This window comes from Protomyctophum bolini, assembly GCF_963924005.1.
Source record: "Protomyctophum bolini genome assembly, chromosome: 2".
Classification (NCBI taxonomy): Eukaryota; Metazoa; Chordata; class Actinopteri; order Myctophiformes; family Myctophidae; genus Protomyctophum; species Protomyctophum bolini.
Genome location: NC_137863.1, coordinates 25,958,095 through 25,973,619, shown reverse-complemented (window position 1 = coordinate 25,973,619; position 15,525 = coordinate 25,958,095). Strand labels below are relative to the sequence as shown.

Sequence of the window (15,525 nt, the reverse complement as noted above, 5' to 3'; positions counted from 1 at the left end):
ATATATATATATATATATTTTTTTTTTTTAGATCTAAACGTTTTTATATTATTTTGTTCTTGCATAGATTTTAATGTCATTAAATGTTCTGATGAATTGAAAATGGAGGACCCCAATGTAAACAAGTAGTGCTTTTTTCCCTCTCTTCTCAATACATTTTCAATCAATATAAGTTCCTTCTTTTTAATAGCAACAATAGCAGTTGTGAGCTTGTCGAAAGGTTATTTTCACAATTAAAGAACAAACAATGTTAAATCACCTATGTAATACTCATTGGGATTGCCCAAAATCAAGTTCAACGTTCCTACATGTATTTCATCAAACCAGCAGTTGCCGTGTAACCAAAAAAACAACAACGAGCCAATCACAAGGCGCAGGAGGCAGGACTCTGTCCCTCCGGGCTATGGGCGCACATAGACGGTACCGGGGCTTTGGAATAAAGGCGAGTTGACATGTGAGCGTCCCTCCCTCTTTAGCCCAGAATCCCCAGATACGCACACGCAGCCGCTTTCTTTCCTTTCCTTCCCGCACCGGACCCGCACTGCAGAACCACCACCACCCGGTCCGGAACCACAGAAACCACCACCAGAACCCACACAAGAAACAACCATGTCCGAGAAACTGCCCTTCAAAGTCGGTTAGTATGAAATCCTAATCCATGCGATTGCGTGCTGTTTGCATGCATACTTGCACAGTTGTGCATAGTTGCGACGGTTGTCTGTGTGTTGGCCAAAAAGAACAGATCTACAAGCTGTCTTCGGAGCGAGAGTGGACGCGTCGAATGCTTGTAGATGTGTTCTTTTTGTCCAGAAGCGAAACGCTCGCTCAGCACGTGGTGGAGGAGGATATGTGTTATTATATTTTTTGTTTTTATTGGTTTATTAAATCGTTTGTTGTCGTTGTGAAAAGTCTGTCGGTAATACCGACAGACTTTTCACAACTCTGTATGATTCACGTTGTATAATGTATAATATCTGTAAAAGAATGAATCAAACGGCGCCTGCTAAGCTCTGCTTCAGAAAAAAGAAAGGTCTACTTTAATAAGCCGATATTGCTTGGTAAATGTAGTGTATTTGGCCACGGAGATCCGTTGCACTGTACGACTGACGCTTCTTTTGGAAACTACAATTCCCGTCAGGCTTTGTGACGCACCGCCAATTTTTTTGACTGACTGGCACAGGCAGGCTGCCATGCAGCCACTCGAGTCAAGTGCAAATAATCGTGTGTACCAGACTGTACAGACAGAGGAAAGCACGTGGTGTACTAATCCAAATAAATACTGAATACTGCTTATTGTTTAAACGGTTTCTTTTAAAATGTGATCTCTAGGCATTAAAGTCTTAATTCTTATTTTCGAGTTAAGCTGTTGCATTCTTTTCATAAGAATTTAATGGATGGAGAACAATAATTTGCTTCTTTGCATTGCTGTGTTAAATGTGAGGATTAGCTCCATAATGATGTGCCCTCAACCATCACTGTAGCTGTGGGACTTCCAAAACATTCCATCCAGGACTGTGGGGAGCCAGGAGAAAATTATTTTGTTTTTGTACACTTTTTTTCTACATATCAAATTTAAGGAGTTTACAGGATGTCTAAGGACATCAGTAGTAAAAACGGAGTGGTGACACACACATGCACGTGATTACTGGAATATAATGTAATATGAATGAAACCATTGGAACAATGCTGTGAATCCAGCTCATGATCAACATGATGTATGATCCATCAGCTGGATCTTTTGATTGATTGATTGAAATATTTATTAACAGTTTGCAGAATTATAGTACATTTCAAGCACAACTCAATACAAAGACTGTTAACTGTGAGTGGACGACCCAATAAAGCATTACACTTGTTTACAAGAGGGTCCACCTTGTTCAATTCATCAAAACATTTAGAGACGTACAAATAGACACTTAAAGAACAGAAAATCAGCATCCAGTCTGTCTGTTCTGAGTAAAGGGGTGGGTTTTTTTTTCAGTGAATCAGTGGAGGCAGACCTTCGCGCGTGGTCGCGCACGTTTTCGGCTGCGCACAGTTTTTAGACAGCTGGTGGATGGAAAAGAAGCTCCACCTCCGGAGAGCGTGTCCGGGATGCTGTCCGTCGCGTCAGTCGGGCGCGGAGGTGGAGCTTCTTTTCCATCCACCAGCTGTCTAAAAACCCCACGAAGAAGGGCTTCAGGTTATTCTGACGCGTCCACGCGCGACAGTGGGCTTATGCCCTATCAGAGAGGGATCACTGCGAGGCCGAAGTCTACATGTGTCCCTGTCACTGGCTACTCTCTCTGTGTCACAGTTCAGCTCTAGTGGTGTAAAACGGGTCGAGTGCAGGATCATTCATTGACGCTTGTGCCACACATTTACTACAGGCAGTTTATCATTCCCATGTTTCTCTGCAGCACATGGCACAGACACGCATAGTAGAAAAGAAAACAGTGGCCCTAGGCGTCATCTTATCATTGCAGTCTGTCTAATGCTGTCATTATCCTCTGGGAAGGATGTTTTGATGATTGATTTGAGGGCTGTAAGAGTCCTCAAAAGAAAGAGAATTTCAATATTACTGTGAACTGTCATTTTCAAATCTCAATAGGCTGCAATTAAATGTTTTCTTTGCAGACCAAAAAAGGCCAATGTCCCATGTATTCATGCATGTAGTATTATTCCATTTGTCCATGTATGTAGTTATAATGTTCCATCTGTCCATGTATATAGTTATGTATAGCTTTTATCTACAGAGCAGCATGAGGGCGGTAACTCTGCCAGCCTCATATTGACCTCACTGACCTGACGTTTGGCTTCCCTGATCCAGTCAGTTCCCTGGTTCCCTGGTTAGTCGTTCAGGCCAACTCCGGTTCAGTGCGGTTAGCTGACCCGTGTGTGTGTGTGTGTGTGTGTGTGTGTGTGTGTGTGCGCGCGCACTCGTGCACATTACACACATGCACGCTATGTGTATTTGCTCTCACTGTCTGCCACATTGCCTTGCACTACAGAGCACAGTCAGCACACACAACTGCTAAAGCAATGAAATGATGTAATCTTCATATAGAGTGGGCTTAATGATTTAATTTTGTTTTTGGCATTGAACATCAGAAGAATTATATTAAATCAAATGCAAGAAATACCCAAAGAAATGATTCAGTGTCAGTGAGCGGTACCAATAATCAAAAGAAATGTAGCCAATATGGCCAAAACACTTTTTTTTTTTGTAAAAAAGAAAATCTACATTTGACAATTTTGCCCTAATGCAAAAGCGGGATGCCGGAGAGCGTGTGCTACCATGTAGAAATAATAATTTCATCAACAGGGCTTTTCTCCCCCCTCCTCCTACAGTGTCTGTGTTTACCTTCTAATGTAATCCAATTTTCTGTAGGGATTCAACCTCTCTCTCACCCTCACTGATTCTCACAGCCTGGGGGCCGCCCGCACAGATGAAATCATGAAACCGTGATATTTAATTCTGTCCATCTGTCATACCATGGTATATACACATGTACAATATGAACAACTGTAATGATGACCATGTCTCTGTTCAACAGTCTTATTTTATACATTTCTTTGGACTGTATTGGTAATCATCTTTTTACCGTCTGGTGGTTCTTTTTGACTACAAGAACTCAGTGACTCTTGAAGCTGTGTAACGTATTTCAAGGGGTAGGGGTCCTGGGGTTTGTGTCCAAACGCTACAGCTCAGCTTCAGATAAGGTTCTCGGAACCTAATACGGACCCTGCTCAGGAGGTGGAGAGTTCTACTCATACTTTCAAGATTTCTCTAATGGCAGATGCTTTTTTTGTTTTTTTAGGTGCGCCAGCCCCTCCTATACACAGGTTTAATTTGTTTGTTTTGTAAACGCCATTGACAATGAAGGGAAAACTTACGTCATAATGTTCCTCATTACGTCATATTGTCTCTTTATTGTTAATGGCGTTTAATGGTTGTGTTGGCACAGTTTTTTACATCACCTAATCAACATGAGTTAGACTTTATTATATGGCCCTCCTTTTTATTTATTTATTCTGTAACCTTTGAGGTTCTGCAAGGATCTGGGTTACCCGGATCCCAGAAAAACCCAGCTAAATGTACCATGTATACACGCATGGTAGACTTATGGTCAGTAATGCTAATGGTCTCTCACTGTCTCCCCTAGCTGACATCAGCCTGGCTGAGTGGGGGCGTAAGGCCATCGACATAGCAGAGAATGAGATGCCAGGTCTGATGAAAATGAGGGAGAAGTACGGCACGTCCAAGCCGCTGAAGGGAGCTCGCGTCGCCGGCTGTCTGCACATGACTCTGCAGACCGCCGTGCTCATCGAGACCCTCACCGCCCTGGGAGCTGAGGTAAGCTGTGTGTGTACGTCTGTGTTGATTGAATGGTGGAAGTTGTTGTTCTGCTGTTGTTGTGAAATACACATTTTTTACACTTCCATCATCAACCACATGAAACATAGCGTCCCTATTCTGCACATTTGGCCCCCAAAAAAACCCATTCAGCACAAGTTCACAAAGCGTCAAGTTGTTATTAATTAAACATTTTATTTCACAGTATGTAGACTGGGTACCTTTTCAAACGAAAACACAAGTCAATACAAAAACTGCTACTTTGAGGACGAAACCATGAAAAACACAAGACTTGTTTACGTCAGGGTCCTCCATTTTCAATTAATCTGTGATATGTTCTGAGCTTATAAATCAGCTCTTTTTACTATCTGATGTACAACAATGTACAGTACATATAGGATTTAAGTGGTTAAACTGGCAAATAATTAATTATGGAACCTATTAGAGCTAGAACAGATTTGACGCTAATGCAGATTAATGTTTAACCACCTGGAGTATCTATTTTGCAGCCTGCACATTAATTATAGCTACCCATAGTGAGTTTGTAGATCTACCATTTCTTCCAAAATGTTCGCTTAATGTGACAACATGCTCAGAACAGTGACACTAGGTTTCATTTGGTTGCGCTGAATTTATACTCTAAAATATCGGTTATTCCAGAGTATCATTTAGATGGTTGATTCTGTGAGGTTTGATCGTGTGTGTGTGTGTGTGTGTGTGTGTGTGTGTGTGTGTGTGTGTGTGTATGTATAGGTCCAGTGGTCTAGCTGCAATATCTTCTCAACTCAAGATCATGCTGCATCTGCCATCGCCAAGACTGGTGTCCCAGGTACTCTCATTGTGTGTGTGTGTGTGTGGCTATGAACGCACACTAGTCCTTTAGAGATGCCACCAACAAGAAAAGAGTTGCTGCTCACTCATAGCTTTTGATATATATATATATATATATATATATATATATATATATATATATATATATTTAAATAACCTTAAAAACCAAGCAGAAATTCTGCCTTCAGCACTACAGTAGTTTGGATAGCCATGCAGAATTTGCCTTGCTTATGTTAAGTCGCTGTGGATAAGAGTCTGCTAAATTGTAAATCTTCACATTGTGACATGTGCGCTTTTACATTGGCCATTTTCTAGTCCAAATGTGCTTTGATACTCTGATCCACCCCTGCTGGGAGGGACACTGTTTCCTTGAGGTCAGATACAGAGACACACACTCAGTGTGTGGTGAAATGGATCAGATGTGTTTAGAGTGTGTGTCTCTCTTCACGCCCCCTGAGGTAAAACGGCTTCCTGTCCAAACACAGCCACCAGACACCGGGGTTGACACTAATGGTTGCCAGAATAGTAGAATACCAGAATTTGAAAAAGCAAAAAATGAACAGTAATTACAATTTTACATCTCACTCATTTACTTTTCTGGCACATGTATGGCACATGTATGGCTGTTGAACATAATTGTAATTGCCTGACGAGCAAGTGCCTCTGAGACCTTGATGTCAACCCCTGAAGAAACTGCTGACAGGTGCCTGGTCTGTGTGTCTCTGGCTCTGTGACTAAATTAACCATTTAAGCCCAGTTTTATATTTTTGTTTTCACAAGACACTGGTGTATGACAAAGTTGTGAGCTTGTAGTAGTAATAGTAACAACTATGACGACATTAATAGCAGCTATATATTAAGGCAGAGATAACAGAGTGAGAGATAAGGGAGAGGGACACACAAGATGGGCAACAATAACTAACAATAATAGTAACCATGGATTGGGGTTCTCAGTCACCATGACTGATTTCATTCATTTGGATTCCATAGAAGTCAGCATGTCTACTGTGGAAGCATGTTGTGCAGTGAACATGGCCTACTTATCTGGTAGATGGAAGCATGTTGTCGTGCAGTGAACATGGCCTACTTATCTGGTAGATGGAAGCATGTTGTGCAGTGAACATGGCCTACTAATCTGGTAGATGGAAGCATGTTGTGCAGTGAACATAGCCTACTTATCTGGTAGATGGAAGCATGTTGTTGTGCAGTGAACATGGCCTACTTATCTGGTAGATGTAAGCATGTTGTGCAGTGAACATGGCCTACTAATCTGGTAGATGGAAGAATGTTGTGCAGTGAACATAGCCTACTTATCTGGTAGATGGAAGCATGTTGTGCAGTGAACATAGCCTACTTATCTGGTAGATAGAAGCATGTTGTGCAGTGAACATAGCCTACTTATCTGGTCGATGGAAGCATGTTGTGCAGTGAACATGGCCTACTAATCTGGTAGATGGGCTATCTTTGGTTATCTTGGGTTATTTTAAGATTGGAGCATTTTGAAGTGGTTAAACTAGCAATATGTTCAGACGCATCTTCTATAAAACCCTAGTGGTCTCGGATAGTTCATAAAACAGGTTAGCGGGTTAAAGCCACAATCTGTGATTTCTTCACCTGGTTGGCAGTATGTAGATTAGAACTACATACTATTAGATTAGATTATTTTTTATATTATTGTTTAGGAAACGGTGCTAGTGCATGGGGGTGGGGTCAAGGGTGCCTTTCATGCTGTTTCACTAATCACACATTAGGATCATAAAAAATTTTTCAGTCGTGAGTTTTATGTTTGCTTTAATCCATGTGTAACAATCCTGAAAACTTGTGTGTGTGTGTGTGTGTGTGTGTGTGTGTGTGTGTGTGTGTGTGTGTGTGTGTGTGGGCGCGCACTCGTGCAGTGTATGCGTGGAAGGGGATGACAGATGAGGAGTATGTGTGGTGTATCGAGCAGACCATCTACTTCAGAGACGGCCAGCCTCTCAACATGATCCTGGATGATGGAGGAGACCTCACAAACATGGTGCACACCAAGTATCCTAAACTACTGACAGGTAATATATATATATATATGCACACACACACACACACACACACACACACACACACACACACACACACTGTTTACTGGTGCTAGATCCCGCAAGAGTGTTGCTGGGACAGAGAAAGGTTGATAATATAATCGATTTTCTTCTGACGTGTGTGGCTTGTGACGATCTGGTTCAATATTTAGTTGAGTGACCATGGGGCTAAAGCATTGTTCAGAAGCTATTTTCTTGTTCACTCTTCCATTGGAAATAATGGACTCACAACCTGCTTCCAATCTCCTGAAAATGCCGTCACCTACTTCACGCAGATACAGTACGGGAAGTAAACTGAGATGGCATGTCTTTCTTTTGTTTGTCTTGGCTTGAACCTGAAAATGCGGTCATCTACTTCACGCAGATACAGTACGGGAAGTAAACTGAGATGGCATGTCTTTCTTTTGTTTGTCTTGAACTTTAACATACTTATTGTGGGGGGGGGGGGGAAACATTTGCAAAAAAATTACGGATCTACAAGCTCACAATGTGTGATCCGTTCGATGAAGGGATTTGGTGTGTGGGGGGCAGAGTCCTGCATGGTCCAATTTTCGATACCCGTACCCGCCCCGCCCGTCAATCATCAGTTCCGCAACCCGCCCGTTACCCGTGATTTATATAAAACTCGAAACCAGAGCCGCCCCGCCCGTCAAAAAGTTTACCCATTACCCACCCCGTTACCCGTTCGTATCACAGGCACCAATGTCATTGACTTTATTTCATTCAACACCGCATGTGGTGTGGTGGGCGGCGGCAGTGTGTTGCACACGGAACGGAAGACATGTAGTTGACTGAGGCTACTGCTGCTTATTATCACAACATAAAGTTATAGGCCAACATTACCTGGGTTAGCTTTACATCTTGTGTTGAATGTTGACATTATAATTAGTGGTGCACGATATTGATTTTTTGAAACCGATACGATAACCGATAATTTACAGCTCCTCAAGACCGATACCGATACGATAACCGATAATAAAAATATATAGACATGAATAAAAAATACATACTAGTGAGTAACGGTACATGTAACACAGCTTTGACCTAAGCAATTACAGTATAGTAGGCTATATCAGTGGTTCCCAAAGTGGGGTTCGGGGACCCCCGGCCCCAGGGGTACCTGAGGGAGTTCCAGGGGGTCCCCAGCTAAATTATATAGTTAGGAACCAAATGGACCCTTATGGGTCTGTAACTCTGAGTGTACAAATGGAACATTTCCAGTTGCATACTCTCAGAGTAAAAATAACATTGATTTTACAATATAAATTGGGAGTCCCAGAGCAAATTGTGATTGGCCAGATGACGATAAGAGTGCCCCTCACTTCACACAGGTGTGAATTTTTTTAAATGAATAAAAACAACAATATAATGTCTGTGTGTGTCCGGTCAGTTGGCCTCAAAACTTTTCCATGTCAAGGAGCAAGGACCCCAAATTGTTAGCCCACAGACACCCATTTGAAAATATATGCCAGGGCTCTAGCAGTGATTCTCATCATTTTTATTTCAAGGACACCCAGTTTGACATGCATTAGGCTACTGACCCCCCATTTAATGCCATTTACATAAGGGACCTCAATTTATATTTTTTTATTTATATCGTAAAATCAATGTCAACTCTGAGAGGGTACAAATGGAACCAAATGGACCTGTAAGGGTCAATTTCGTTCCATTTGTAAACTCTGACTCCCCGGATCCCACTTTGAGAACCACTATTGTCTGTGTGTGTGCGTGTGTAAACACAAATACAACACTATCCAAGTTCCAGTGATAGACGTTGTTGTTAGCATATAAGTCATTAGCATGGTCTGTAGCATCATGTAGCCAAACAGCTACTACTTCTACATTTCTCAACCAAAACGGTCGCGTCGCGTTTCACAATGCTACACAACTGGAGCAAATTAATAAACTACAACCGGTAACGAGTGACACGCATTCAACAGCGCGATGAATGAACGAGCACCAATACGCGCTCGTCAGCTGCTGTCACCGGTCGTATGAATGCGAGTCAGTGAGTGAAATGAGAGAGGGGAGATAGAGAGGAGAAGCAGGCGGGGCTATTAGCCTGCTATGGAACTACACACTGCAACAGACAGAGTGGAGAAGCGTCTCTCTCTCGCTCGTCTCAGCCGTTCCTCCGGAGAGATTGGCGACTCGGGGAGCGTTTGGGCGCACCACAGAAATGATTGGTAGTCCCATAGTTGCTACCAACTATATTTTTATGTCTCACAGATAAAATTTCAGGCGCATTTGCGTCCAAAATGATCGCAATTTCGAGCCCATATAAAGTATATTATCGGCGCTATTATAACGTTATCGAATTTATCGGGATGACGTCATAATTGCTAATATCGGGTCGCAATTTATCGGGACGATAATTATCGTGCATCCCTAATTATAATCCCTTGGTGTTTCATCAGCGCGAATGAAAATATAGTCTGCAGCCTGGTGATAAAAAATAAATTCCACACGTGAAATGCTACGAAAAGGAAGCAAGGATTCAGCCGTGATGTCACTGCTATGCAACAAGGAAGTAGCACAGGGAAGCGCAGCAGCAGAAACAGAACACCATTATGAAGGAATCGGCAGTGATGTGACATCACTGACGATTCCTTGGGCATGTGACGGATTTAACTTGTCTCTGCTGTTGAGGAAACCCCCAGCTCAGCTGCTGTTTATAACATTGCGCAGTGTGGGTCCACTGATTAAAAAAGGTCACCCACCTGCGTTGCGTTCCGCCCGTACCCGTTAACTTATAAAGACTTGTCCCGCCCGTTCCCACCCGTCAAACTCGAGATACCACGGGGATCCGACCCGTTGCAGGACTCTGGTGGGGGGGGGGGAACAAAGTACAGAAAAAGTCACTTTTACACTACAGAGGATTGATATTTAAGTGGTTAAAGTTTGCAAATAAACATTAACATGCATCCAACACATTAATAGTAAAGTGAATGTACACGTTTACAAATACATTTACTGTTCACTAAAGTCTATGAAAAGGCTTATTATGCAACATCATTTTATACAGATACGTAGTGGGTTCCATGCTTTATCTCTCTCACCTAAATGGAGATAACGTGGCCTGAAAAACATTGAAGACGCTGCAGAAAATGAATAGGAGTTTTACATCTGCACTGTTGGGCTCTATGGGAGCTTATACTTGAGTTGCAGGTTCTGTCCAGCAGGTGGCTGCATAACGCTATACCAAACTCTTTTCTAACCTGAGCTGTGTTTTCATGCTGTCACATTACTCCCATCAGTGAAGTGAGCTGGTGGCTTTGCTTTGCCCAGCCCAACTGTGTTCTCGCTCTGTCATGAAGAGGCCTACAGAATGTCTTCCAGGACTGTGTACACTGAATGAATTAATGAAAAACTTTATTTTCCGAACATGATAAAATTAGACAAAGTCAAAGAATTAAAATAAGTGCAATATACAACAAATGCACAATAATATTCCCAAAACAAAATAGTACAAACAAAAAACAAGCCTCACTGGCCGCAAGTATTATAATTCTTATTTTTATTAATATGTTTGGAAAGGAGCAGGGAGAAGTAAAAACGTTTATAACCCTTTATTTCAGCGTCATCGCTTGACGTCGGTATATACCAACATGCCAACATGGTATAATTAAATAAAATAATTCACAACAGAGAAATTAAGTACATAATTAAATGTAATAGTTTAAGTCATATATTTATAAATATGTATATGCTCTATAATCTATTCTATATAATATTATCAATAAAAATACTTATATTTCATATTATATATATATATATATATACCTGTATATAGTCCTACATACAAGTACAATTATCTAAAATGATATTGTAACTCTTCCTCCCTATACCTCATCATAATGCATTCTTTATCTTTTTTGAACTGGTTAACACTTCCAGTTCCACATGCATACTGTTCCATAGTTTTACTCCACAGATTGAAATACAAAACAGTTTTAGTGTTCAAGCCACTCACGGGGCGACTAGCTCAGGAGGTAGAGCAGGTCGTCCAATGATCTGTGGGTCGGTGGTTCGAATCCCGGCTCCTCCTGTCTATATGTCGAAGTGTAAACCTGTGTAAATTTACCATTTACTCTGGTTTTTAGATTTAGTTCTCCCCTTAAATTATAGCCCCCCTCTCTATCAGAACATCACCTGAATATTTCCAGGGAGTTGATTATTCCTTGCTTTGTACATTATAAGGGCAGTTTTATATTATATTATATCCATGAATTAAAAAAATTGCTGGAACACACTGGATCAAAATTTTATCTAAATCGCGATTTTTGGATTTGGACGATGTCAAAAAAGAAAATCGAAAATCGTTTTTCTTATGCTTCGCCGTAAGACGTGTTGCATGCTAAAAATAGCTGATCTGCAAGCTTTATTAGCTGCAAGCTGTGAGCTTATAGATCGGCTATTTTCAGCACGCGGAAATATGGAGGATGAGACATTCAGAAACGTTTGCATTCACAAAAGCATCAGCTAGCTGTCACAAGTTGAAATTAGAGATGTGGCATCATTATTTTTCACATGGCCCATATGAATCAAAATGGAAAAGGATTACAGATTCGGTGGCATTTCACATTGCAATAGGGTGCAGGAAGAGTGGGCGGGCACCTAAACATTTCCAAAATGTAAATAAAATAAGTTTAAAAGGAATTCATCTGGATAATGTGCTTCTAGCCTTCAGAACTCAGAGTTTGGTGACCGTATGTAATGGCAATTGTCTGTCAGTTCTGCCAATTCGAAAGAAGTTGGGTTGGACTAAAGTATGTAGCTGCCTTAAATTGGTATGGATAAGAGAATCTGCTAAATGCCTGCATTGAAATGAAGCTGTTCTGTGCAGGTATCCGTGGCCTGTCGGAGGAGACCACTACAGGTGTTCATAACCTGTACAAAATGTTGAAGAAGGGAGAACTCAAGGTTCCAGCCATCAATGTCAACGACTCCGTCACAAAGGTGACCACTCCACTGTCAACTATTGTCTTATGTTGGTCTCGTCTCTGAGGTTTATCTGTCCTACACTGTCTCCCTCTCAGTTTTCCTACTGTCTCTCTCCTACAGTCTCAGTTGGCTCTCTGCTTTCCTACCGTCAGTCTCTACTATACAGTCTCCCTCTCAGATCACACAATGGAGTGGACTGACCATTTCCTCTTGAAAAACACCTGCTGCCTTTTTCTTAACTTTGACAACCTTTGGCTTTCTCTCTCTCTCAGAGTAAATTTGACAACCTGTACGGTTGTAGGGAGTCACTGATTGACGGTATCAAGCGTGCGACCGATGTGATGATTGCGGGGAAGGTGGCAGTAGTAGCTGGGTATGGAGATGTGGGCAAGGGCTGTGTTCAGGCCCTGCGAGGCTTCGGAGCCCGCGTCATCGTCACCGAGGTTGACCCCATCAACGCCCTGCAGGCTGCCATGGAAGGTATTGTGTTTGTGTGTAACCCATTGATGACCTGTCTACGCACACACTTTCTGTCTCGTTTTGTGTCTCTCCCACGGTCCTGGTTGCTTTGTCTGATCATTCTTGGTGTGTGCGTTTGTGTGCGTCTCAGGTTATGAGGTGACCACTATGGAGGAGGCCTGTAAGGAGGGTAACATTTTTGTGACAACTACAGGCTGTGAGGACATCATTCTGGGAAGGTAAAACCTTACTTGGATTGTCGTACGACTACGACACAGGCTAAAAATATCAGATCTAAAAGCTCACCATGTTTTCAGCTTGCTGCACCTTTGTATAACGGAATATAAATTAAGCATTAGACACACATCACCTACAGTGTGTGTGTGTGTGTGTGTGTGTGTGTGTGTCTCTCTTGCAGACACTTTGAGTGCATGAAGGATGACGCCATTGTCTGCAACATCGGACATTTTGACTGCGAGATCGACATGCCCTGGCTGACCGCTAACGCTGCTGAGAAGATTAACATCAAACCACAGGTACTGACCCACCCACATGCGCACCCAACGGCACACACACTCTAAATGTGCATGTTTTTATTTAACCTGTGACCCAGGTCTTCCTTTTGGGCCGTGCCATTTATAGCCAATTGATACCTTATCAGAAGGTCACCAGTTTGAACCTCGGTGCACCCATCCAATGTATCAAAGTCTCCCCGAGCAAGTTCTCCATCAGTTTGTTTTATTCCCTTTATTGCCTTTTTAGAACGCTGTGGTTTTCAACCAAATTAACATTCTCTGAAAATGCATGTGGCTGCTGTGTGATCAGATGGTTGGTGGGCAGCAGACAAAGATTTTCATGTGTGCCCATCCAGGAAGGGCTGAGAAACACCGTTTTTTTTAGTCAGTCGTCTGTTGTGTTGTTGTGTGCAGGTTGACCGTTTCCTGATGAAGAACGGTCGTCACATCATTGTGTTGGCCGAGGGCAGACTGGTGAACCTGGGCTGCGCCATGGGACATCCATCATTCGTCATGAGTAACTCCTTCACCAACCAGGTACTGTGTGTGTGTGTGTGTGTGTGTGTGTGTGTGTGTGTGTGTGTGTCAAAGGTTTCCAAACAGAACGTGTAGACCTTTGTAGGCTATATCTGTCTATTTTATTAGTTTTTTGCTATTGAACAACAAGAACAGAAAATCACTTGGGGTACAGTTGGGGACAGTTGGTCAGGTTTGGGGAATGAATGTACTCAATGAAAATCAATGAAACCCTCACAAGGATAGTTGTTTCTACGTCTTGTACACCTGTACGTGTAACATTTGAATAAAACCGCCTTCATTTGTCAACAGGTGCTCGCTCAGATCGAGCTGTGGACAAACACAGAAAAGTACCCACTGGGAGTCTACTTCCTGCCCAAGAAGGTCAGTGGTCAAGCATCACTTCCTGTAGAAATAAATGTTTTTAAGGGCAGCGTAGTGCTGGTTTTCATTCTCTCTGCTCTAAGCATTTCAAATGGAGAACTGGCAAATGATCCGGGATGAAACACACTGTTTTCAATCTCATTTAATTATTATTTCAAACTTAAAGTTTCTCTCAGTTTACCCACCGCCTCACTTATCTCCACCCTTTACCCTTCCTTTATATTTATTCACTAATCTAAAACTCTGTCTATCTAGTTGGATGAGGAGGTAGCAGCAGCTCATCTTGACAAGCTGGACGTGAAGTTGACCAAACTGTCAGAGAAACAGGCCAAGTACCTGGGTCTGCCTCGCGAGGGACCCTTCAAACCCGACCACTACCGCTACTAAGAGGCCCCATGGGGCCCCCTGGTCCACACCTGGCTAAGATGCCCCGGGGGCCCCCTGGTCCACACCTGGCTGGGATGCCCCGGGGGCCCCCTGGTCCACACCTGGCTGGGAGTTGGGAGACATACTGTACCACTCTTTATGTAAAGTTTAAGGTTAAAATCTAAAATCGGTTTTGTTTTTGGGAGTCTGAAGTCGTGATTCTGTAGTTTGTTTGTATTTGCTGATATTGTCCTCTGTTCTTCTCGCTGATGTCTGGCCGCTGATTTATACTGAAGTTGCATGCAGTGCCCCGCACAGGCGATCTACAAGCTTACAACGCGTCTCAGCATTGTGAGCTTGTAAACTGCAATCTTTCAATGCGTGACACCGCTACGCAATTTAAGTATATATATCTGGCTTGACTGGGCACCAAGAGCTGCCGTTTGCATCTCCTGGTTTCTCTTAATGTCATTCCTTCTGATTTAAGAAATATCTTTTTTTTTTAAACGCGGTCTGATGGGTTTTGTAGTCCAGTTCTCCCCTGTCTCAAGCCTCACAGATGGAAGGTAACAAACCCAAAGTGCTGTTATATTCTCTCATCTCAATGTCTTAATTACAACACATCACTGCTGCCAAAGGACTCTACCAAAGCACATGTGTTTTTGCCTGGCTTGAAAAGGACAGTTTCTAGCTCTCTGATCTGTTTATTTCCTCTTTGTAAAGTCTGAGACTTGAACATGAACAGACAGGAACGTAGTAGAACAATGGTTTGTGGTTGTTCAGCTGAACTCTGGCCTGTCACGTTCTGTCATCGGGTTCAAAACGGAATGAGGGCAGGTGGCTAACATGATAAACGGTTATGTCATGTAAAAAATAAAAAGAAGACTGAAACCAATCGTGGAGCTGGAATCATTGGCTTGAATATCAATGTGATGGTGCAATAAAGGAATTTGTTGCCGTTTTGTTGGAAATCGTAAAATTAGAATTTTAGTTTCATGTGGAAAAACTGCAATTATAACAAATTATCAATATCAAATTGCCTTACAGGTGTTATGATTAGTGCACTGTCTAGCAGTCTTATGAGCCAACATACTGTGCA

At 42.3% G+C, this 15,525-nt stretch overlaps 1 protein-coding gene across 1 annotated transcript; it reads left to right on the top strand.

The window, feature by feature from the left end:
- Window positions 1-467: 467 nt before the first annotated feature.
- On the top strand, window positions 468-15,321 carry ahcy (adenosylhomocysteinase). Its single transcript, XM_080775469.1, has 11 exons — window positions 468-637; window positions 4,146-4,336; window positions 5,090-5,165; window positions 7,063-7,215; window positions 12,089-12,201; window positions 12,459-12,666; window positions 12,797-12,884; window positions 13,064-13,181; window positions 13,575-13,697; window positions 13,989-14,060; window positions 14,316-15,321. Exons 1-11 carry the CDS (start codon window positions 610-612, stop codon window positions 14,445-14,447), a joined length of 1,302 nt encoding a protein of 433 aa, XP_080631595.1. The 5' UTR covers window positions 468-609; the 3' UTR covers window positions 14,448-15,321.
- Window positions 15,322-15,525: the final 204 nt, after the last annotated feature.

Bases quoted from the DNA above. Each gene is read 5' to 3' on its own strand.
- ahcy (XM_080775469.1), top strand. From the start codon at position 610: ATGTCCGAGAAACTGCCCTTCAAAGTCG. The intron at 4,337-5,089 runs GTAAGCTGTGTG...GTGTATGTATAG, and splicing joins TCACCGCCCTGGGAGCTGAG to GTCCAGTGGTCTAGCTGCAA. The intron at 12,667-12,796 runs GTATTGTGTTTG...TGTGCGTCTCAG, and splicing joins CCTGCAGGCTGCCATGGAAG to GTTATGAGGTGACCACTATG.